The sequence below is a fragment of the Mus pahari genome, chromosome 16, assembly GCF_900095145.1.
Source record: "Mus pahari chromosome 16, PAHARI_EIJ_v1.1, whole genome shotgun sequence".
Lineage (NCBI taxonomy): Eukaryota > Metazoa > Chordata > Mammalia > Rodentia > Muridae > Mus > Mus pahari.
In genome coordinates this window covers 41,691,946-41,700,359 of record NC_034605.1, presented here as the reverse complement: position 1 = coordinate 41,700,359, position 8,414 = coordinate 41,691,946, and the positions used below count along the sequence as shown (strand labels likewise).

Here is an 8,414-nt window from a genome sequence, read left to right as displayed (position 1 = left end):
GAAGAAGAAGAAGAAGAAGAAGAAGAAGAAGAAGAAGAAGAAGAAGAAGAAGAAGAAGAAGAAGAAGAAGAAGAAGAAGAAGAAAGGTGTGCCCTTGTTAGAATAGGTGTGGCTTTGTTGGAGGAAATGTGTCATTGTGGGGGTTTGAGGGCTCCTAGTGCTCACTCTGCCCAGTGCTGCTAACATCTCTCCTGGTTGCCCTTGGATCAAGAATCTCCTCTCCTCCGCTAGCACCATGCCTGCCTGGACACTGTCATGCTTCCCAAAATGATGATAATGGACTGAACCTCTGAAACTGTAAGCCAGCCCCAATTAAATGTTGTCCTTATAAGTGAGGGACTCTAAGGGGTTTTCCACATGCTCCTTACAGCTTCCCCCTCCTGCCTGGGGTCTAGGCTAGGCCAAGTTCCATTCTCCACTCACGGGAACATCCTTGAGTAAAAAAAGTCCCAGGTAGAGTTCAAATGTGTGTCATGCTTGCTAGCCAATAGATTTAAAGGTCAATATGCTTAGCCAATAAGCTTGAACTGTAACCTTGCTGATGTAACCTGTGCCCCTAAAATCATAAAAACTGCTTGTAATAACCATTCAGGGTCACCTTCTAGTCACTCGCCTTGAGGGACTGATTGAGGGTTGACCTCATGTGTAGGAAAATAAACCTGCTTTTGCATCTATCTGTGTCTCATGGGGGTGGGGGGGGGTGTGAGGGTGGGGGGGGAGGGTCTGTGTCTTATATAAGAATAGTCTTGGTTTTGGTGTTTCTTCACAGCAATGCAAACACAAACTAGGCCACATCTTATAATTCTTTAAATCCTTGGAAGCTGTTTTACTCCCTGATGACTAAGCATTAGATCTACGAGCCTATGACCCCGCTCACATTCAAACGACTACATTCCACTCCCCATACTCCACAGGTTTATAGCCATATTATAAAATGCACTTAGTTCAATTTCAAAAGTTACCAGTCTACCATAGCCTCAATATTCTTTATAATTCCAAAGTTCAAAGTTTCTGAGACTTATCGTAATCTCTAAACTGTAATCCTCTGAATAATCAAAAGGCAGACTGCATCCTTCCAACATACGATGGCACAGAAGGAAGGGGAGCAGAGTGAGGAAGTCCTGGGACAAAGGAAGAGTAAAACCCAGCAGGGCGCCACATTCAGCATCTTCACATCTGTCTTAGTGAGGGTTCCCATTGCCGTGCAGAGACATCATGACCACAGCAACTCTTATAAAGGAAAACATTGAACTGGGGCTGGCTTATATATAGTTCAGAGGTTTAGTCCATTATCATCATGGCTGGAAGCGTGGTGGTGGCATGCAGGCAAACATGGTGCTGGAGCAGTAGAGTTCTCCATTTGGATTCACGGGCAACAGGAAGAGCGTGAGACACAGGGCCTGGCTTGAGCATCTGAGACCTCAAAACTCACCCGCAGTGACACACTTCTTTCAACAATGCCACAACTATTCCAACAAGGCCACACCTCCCAGCAGAGCCATTCTCTATGAGCTTATATGGCAATTTTCATTCAAACTACCACAATGTCCAGTATCAAAGCACTCCTCATATCTGTAACTCCTTCCAGATTTGTTGACTGCAACATATTTCTCTCTCTTGGGCCATTTCCGCACCTTCTCTGCAACTTTCCTTGACAGGTATCCCAGGACTTTGGCATCTCCACCATCCTGCGGTCTACACAATTCAGACTTCACCTTCAGAGCTTCTCACAATGGCTTCTCTGGACCTTCATGCAGGGACACCCTGACACATGCCGGGCCTCCGCAGCTTTCCTTACCAAGGAAGGAGGGTCCACAGCCCCTTTCTTGTATCCTTGACTCTAAAGCTAGGACCACATAGTGAAGCTGCCAGTTTCTGCACCTTGCTAGGCTGGAACTCTCCCCCTCACTCAAACTCATGTGCATCAGCTTTGTTTTTTTATGGTTTCCATCACTGTTTAAGCTTTTCTTTCATTTTTTCACAAGTTGAAAGCTTAGCTGCTTGAGGGTCTTGCCCTGAAGTCACCACTCCCTTTACCCCATGTATCATCAGGCTTTCCTTTTAACTTTGTATCTCTTTGAGCAGCAGACTTGCCTCCCACATCCCAGTGCTCCCTTTCTCTGCAAACAATTATCTTTTGTATTTTTTTTTTCCTTGATCCTTTTCATTAGAGATCTGAGTAAGTGTGACCACTAACAACTGCATGACACAGTCAATCCTGGGCTACCTTGAAATCTCCTTTGCCAACAGTATTAATCCAAAGTCTTCAACTTAGCTTCAGGCAGAATTGTTTAGGACAAGGGCACCAAGGAGCTACATTCTTTGCTAAAATATCATAAGAATGGCTTCTTGGCCACTCACTAATATTCCTCCCCTCTGAAATTTCTTGACCTGGGCCCCCACAGTTCAAATCACCCTCAATGCTGTTTTCCTACTAGGAAGATCCATTAAGTTCCACTTACAGCATCCAAACACTTTTCTAGTCCAAGTCCCCAAATCTTCCATATTCCCCCAACAAACAGAATAATCAAGGCTGTCACAGCAATATCTTGGTTCCTGGTACTAGCTTCTGTCTTGGTCACTGTTCTATTTGCCCAGGGCCACCATTTTTATTCAAGCCACCACATAAGGATTGAACTTGTCTTAGGGTTTCTATTGTCGTAAAGAGGCACCATGAGTTACTATTAACTCTTATAAAGGAAAGCATTTAGTTAGGGCTGCCTTACAGGTTCAGAAGTTCAGTCCATTATCATTATAGTGAGACTCATGGCTGCAGACAGGCAGACATGGTGCTGAAGGAGCCAAGAGTTTTATATCTGGATCAGCAGGTGGCAAGGAAAAAAAAAAAAGAATGCCACTAGGCCTAGCTTGAGGATCTGAAACCTCAAAGCCCACCCTCATTGACACATTTTCTCTAACAAGGCCACAACTACTCCAACGAGGTCTCACCATAGTGACACTCCCTATGAGCATATGGGGGCTCATTTTCGTTCAAACCACCACAGATCTCAAGTTCCCTTGCTAGGTCACTGGTCCTTACCCATATTTTAAACTAAGATTGTTCTATAATTTTCCTATTTTGAGAACTATTTGATGAGTTTGGGAATCAATGCTTTATATTTATAAAACAAATAATCTAAATTTTTCTTCAGTTCTACAATAGTTTTATAAGCATTGCAATGATTCAATCTTTAAGATTCGGATACATTCAGCCGGGCAGTGGTGGTGCACGCCTTTAATCCCAGCACTTGGGAGGCAGAGGCAGGCAGATTTCTGAGTTCGAGGCCAGCCTGGTCTACAGAGTTCCCGGACAGCCAGAGCTACACAGAGAAACCCTGTCTCAGAAAACAAAACAAAAAAACCAAAGATTCGAATACATTCTTCTGTGAAACTGTCTACACTCAGTGCTTTCCCCTGCTCACTGTGAGGAATCCAAGGTCTCCGAATGTGGCTAGACCCCACCTTTTATTACGAACCGCCTCCTGCCCTGAGCTGACTCCGCCCCCTTCACGCAGGCGCGCTTGCCGTCCTCCCAACCAATCGTGGGAGAGATCTCTGGGGGGCCGGACTTCCTGCTCAATCAATGTCCTAGCGGTGCAGGCTCCGCCCCCTTCGGAGCTGGGCCAGAAGATGGCGGCGGCCGCGGAGCTGAGGCTGCTGGAGAAGAGCCTGGGACTGAAGCCGGGGAATAAGTACAGTGCCCAGGGCGAGCGACAGGTGAGGCGCAGCGGTAGGAAAGCGGCAGGGCGGCGGGGTGACCCAGAGCCTACGCGACCCGGCCGGGGCACAGGAGTGGACTCTACTCCCCACGTGCGTGCGGGGCGGGCCGCGTGGCTCGGTCTGGACCTCCATCCGCCCCTCTGGGAGCAGAAAGCCAGCTCGTGGAGGCGTGGGCAGAGCCGGGGGTTCCGATCCCTGGCGGCGGCCGTTAGCCGTGCCTGGTCCTTTCATTCAGCGACCGCCTTGCGAGCCGTCGGGGCAGTGGGGCGGGTATGCGGCCGGGGATTCACCTTCCGGGCTGGCCGGGCGAGCGGTACGGATTCCTGGAAGCCGCCTGGCGGAGGGAACAGGGAATAGGACCCGGCTCGTCCTGGCGACACATCGGCTGGGATGTGCATTGTGCAGAGACATGGGGAAGTTTCCTGGTGTGGGGCTGTGGAATGCTTGGTGAGATAGAAGGATCCTGATTTCTTAGGGTGTAGAAAATGAGTCCTTTGTAACGCATCGTTTGCCCCGGAAAGACGGCATTAGAGGGAGATTGGTAGTGGGAAACCCACGTAGAGTGTGCATTGGAGGTGAGTTCAGATCCAGGCGGCCCTGTTTGGGCCCTAAGGTTGTTTTTTTGTGTTTTTTGTTTTTCCTTTGATACAGGTTAAATGCCTAAATCGTAGCAGTACTGTGGGGTTTACACTAACTTAATGTGACACCTGGAAAGGTTAAATGACTTGCCTGCTGTAGGCTGCCAAGGCCAGCCTTCCCAGAGGTGATGTGCTCTGTCCTCAGCCTGTTTCCTTTGCACACCCTCTTTTGGCTTAAGAAAACATCGCCGAGACGTGACAGTCTTGCTTTCAAGGCATGAGGGATTAAGGGCCCAATAGGACAAGCTCCAGGGGAGGAATACATTGTGGAGTGGCACAGAAGAGGTGGGATTTACGGGCTGGTGGGATGGCTCAGCAGTTAGGAGCACCCGCCTGCTCTTCCCAAGGTCCTGAGTTCAAATCCCAGCAACCCCATGGTGGCTCACAACCACCTGTAAGGAGATCTGACTCCCTCTTCTGGAGTGTCTGAAGACAACTACAGTGTACTTACATATAATAAATAAATAAATTAAAAAAAAAAAAAAGAGGTGGGATTTACGCTTCAGTGAGAAGCTGGTGTTCAAGAGATTAGACTTCGAAAGAGGTAGAAAACCAGTGAATTATTATGCAAGTTTGGGTCTGGTAAGCCGCCCAAAACAGAACAGTGTAATGCAGAGTAAACCCAAGTTCAGTCTTAGACTAAGTTCACCTTGAAGTTCAGAGCTGGGTTTTAGTGTCTTGTGTGATTAAAAGTTTCGAGGTGAGTCCCAGTTGAAAGTTTCCGGTTTTTTGTTTGTTTTGTTTTGTGAGTATAGGCAAAGACTAGAGATGGAATCACCTAGAGATGGAATCGCCGTGTTTCATTAGTTGAAAACTAACAGCAGATAAGATGTGCTCAGCGAGATTCCCAATAATAATGACAAGGAACAGTCTAGGGATCCAACTGTAGGAGGAAGATCCATTAAATTATGGTATGTCAATACATGAGGAAATTACTTATCCACCCGTTAGAAGTGGCTCACATCTGGACTTGGGGAGCTGAGAAAGGTGGATCACCAAGAGTTCTAGGCCAGCCTGGGCTACAGACTGAGAACCTGTCCCCTCACCCCCTGCCAAAAGTGATTGCTTTGAAGACTATGGAACCCCAAAATTGTTTTTATGAAAATGTTTCTGATAATTAAACATGCATTAAGAATTGTACGTGTTAGCCGGGCGGTGGTGGCGCACGCCTTTAATCCCAGCACTCGGGAGGCAGAGGCAGGCGGATTTCTGAGTTCGAGGCCAGCCTGGTCTACAAAGTGAGTTCCAGGACAGCCAGGGCTACACAGAGAAACCCTGTCTCCGGGAAAAAAAAAAAAGAAGAATTGTACGTTAGATTATATACACCTATATATAACATTTCAGAGTTACATTAATCGTTAAGAATTGCCATGTGGGTGCTGAGACTTGAACCCAGGTCCTCTGGAAGAGCAGGTAGCACTCCTAACCTCCCAGCCACCTCTTCTCTCCCCATATTTGGTTGGGTGGTTTGGGTTTGTTTGGGGGTGCTGGGTGTGGTTTGGTTTTGGAGACAGGGTCTCACTAAGCAGCTCTGGCTGTCGTGGAACCCACTGTGTCCTTGTCATTGTGAGTGACCTGAATAAATCTGGCTGCATGAAGAGGTGATAACCATTACTTCCAGCTGGAAACATCTGGTTGCTGGTACAAGTGTCTCAGCCTGGCCACTCTCCTGTTGTAGTAGTTTTAGAGATGAGTTCAGAGTATTGCTGTAAGAGACAAGCCAGGCGCTGAGCCACTGCTACAAACAGTCTCCTCAGGCCTCTGGGGACTTTGCTTCAGTAAGAAGCAAACTTCAAGGGGTGTGGCGTAGTGCAAGGCTTGGATTCTATCCCCCAAATAAAGTATTGTGGTTTCTGGTTTTCCTCATTGAATGCTCAGCAATCGTGAATTACTGTGTAATGTTTGGTCAGTGTTTGTAGGTGTTACTGCAAGCTATGTCACCCAGCATGCTGCTAAGTTACTGACCCTACGACTACTTCTGTCCTAGCCTTCATTATATATAATTTAGTATCATGAGAGGATTTTAGTGCTTACTTTTAGATTACAATCATGGTGGTCTCTGTTTTTGTTTCCTGAAGAATGTATTTTTCTTTTTAAGATTCCAGTTCTACAAACAAACAATGGCCCAAGTCTAATGGGATTGAGTACCATCGCGAGCCATCTAGTCAAGCAAGCCAATAAGGAGCACTTGCTGGGGAGCACTGCAGAAGAAAAGGCAATAGTTCAGCAGTGGTTAGAGTTCAGGGTCACTCGAATAGATGGACACTCCAGTAAAGAAGACACCCAGACTCTGCTGAAGGTATCTTACTGTCTCTTTAGGCTGTGCTGCAGAACACAGGAAGCAGAAGGCCTTCCCTCAGGGACTTCATTTGGTGGCCTTCTTCCCCATTCCCCAAAGTGTTTAAAATATATACATACTTGTACATACATACATTATATGTGTATATATTTATATATATTATATATATATATACACATATAGTATATATGTATAGATCAAAAACCAATAAATTGAAATCTTTTATATTGTAAAAAAAAAGAACAAGCGCATCATTTTGCATAGTGCGTGTGCATACACATGCAGGTGGAGGTCGGGCCAACCTCCGGGGTTTCTACTTTCTCCACCTTGTTTGGTTGAGACGAGTTCTTTGCTAAACCCAGAGCTCACTGATAGCCAGAGAGGTTGGCTAGTGAGCTCTGGGGGTGCATCCATCTCTGCCTCCTCAGCAGTAGGGTTACAAGCATGCACCACTGTGCCCAGCTTCTATGTGAATGCCGGGGTCTCACCTCAGGTCCTCATGCCTTTGTGCAGGCACTTAACCTACTGAGCTATCTCCAGCCAGAGTGAGCAAAAACAAAAAAACATTGCACTCTGACATGGCCAAAGATGGCGCTTAGGATGTGGTTTCTCTTCTCTTGGAGACATCTCATTTGTGATTTTTGAATAAATCTTTGTTATTAGCCATTTTTTGTTTCCAAAAGGTCTCCTCACACTCCCCCTCCCCCCGCCCCAACCCTCCTGCCTCAGCCTCCTCCCAAGTTCTGGGATTACTTAGGTGAGCCACCACACCCAGCTTAAAGATGCATTAAGTCACAGGCCACAGCGGCTTCATTGTTCCTGTTTCTAAATCAAAACACTTTCCCCTCTAGGATCTTAATTCCTATCTAGAAGATAAAGTCTACCTTGCAGGACATAACATCACCCTGGCGGACATCCTGCTGTACTACGGCCTCCACCGCTTCATAGTGAGTATTTAGGCGTGAGTAGGGCCGTTCTCTGTAACAGAATCACTTTTTATAATGTTGTGAATTTTAATCATACATATTAAAAGTTAAAAGTTATTTTAAAACGAGGCACCGTAGGTAGCACTTGCCACAGTCTGTCTGCAGACTCCTGACTGCTGCATTTTCGCTTCTGCTTCTGTTCATCCTCCACAGCTGCTGCCTCTGGCTCTGTCATCATCCCCTCCACCCCCAGGACCCCATCTTCTCTGCACCTTCTGCCCACCCACGCTCTCGAGTCAAGCATCTTGATTGCTGATCGTAACTTAATTTGATGACTCTGGTTTACTGAAATACTCCACTGCTTCCCTTCAGCTTCTTGCTGTGCTGGAGAGTCACCGCCATGTTAAATGTCTTCCTGTTTGTGTACCAAGAGCTCTGGTTTAGAAATTGTATGAGTATAGTTTGCTGGCCTTAGGAAGTTTTCCCTCCCGATCGCAGCTAGGCTTACTTAGTCGGCTCTCCTTCCTCTCTAGATCCATCTCTGACTACGTTGCTCTGCTTGGCCTTAGATTAAGTATATCTATATGTTTAATCTTCTGGCACCTTCTCATTCTCTGGCTCATTCTGGCTTCACCTGCTGTCTATCTATAAAACTGTACTGGTAAGTTGTCCCCCCCGCCCCCCGCGTGTGTGTGTGTGTGTGTGTGTGTGTGTGTGTGTGCGCGCGCGCGCGCGCGCGCGCGCGCGCGCTTCTGTACTGCCTATTAAGTCACCTCTCTTCCTCTGCTGTTCTCCTAAGTAGTTTCTCTTTCCTGTGCTGTTCTCTGGAGA

General features: G+C 46.9%; 1 protein-coding gene across 1 annotated transcript in view; it reads left to right on the top strand.

The window, feature by feature from the left end:
* The first annotated feature begins 3,617 nt into the window (after positions 1-3,617).
* The window catches only part of Eef1e1 (eukaryotic translation elongation factor 1 epsilon 1), a 12,973-nt gene continuing 8,176 nt past the window's right edge, over positions 3,618-8,414 (top strand). Inside the window, exons 1-3 of the mRNA XM_021215898.2 lie at positions 3,618-3,717; positions 6,457-6,657; positions 7,509-7,604. Of these exons, the coding sequence (XP_021071557.1) occupies positions 3,631-3,717; positions 6,457-6,657; positions 7,509-7,604 (384 nt within the window). The 5' untranslated portion in view covers positions 3,618-3,630. The remainder of the gene's footprint in view (positions 3,718-6,456; positions 6,658-7,508; positions 7,605-8,414) is intronic.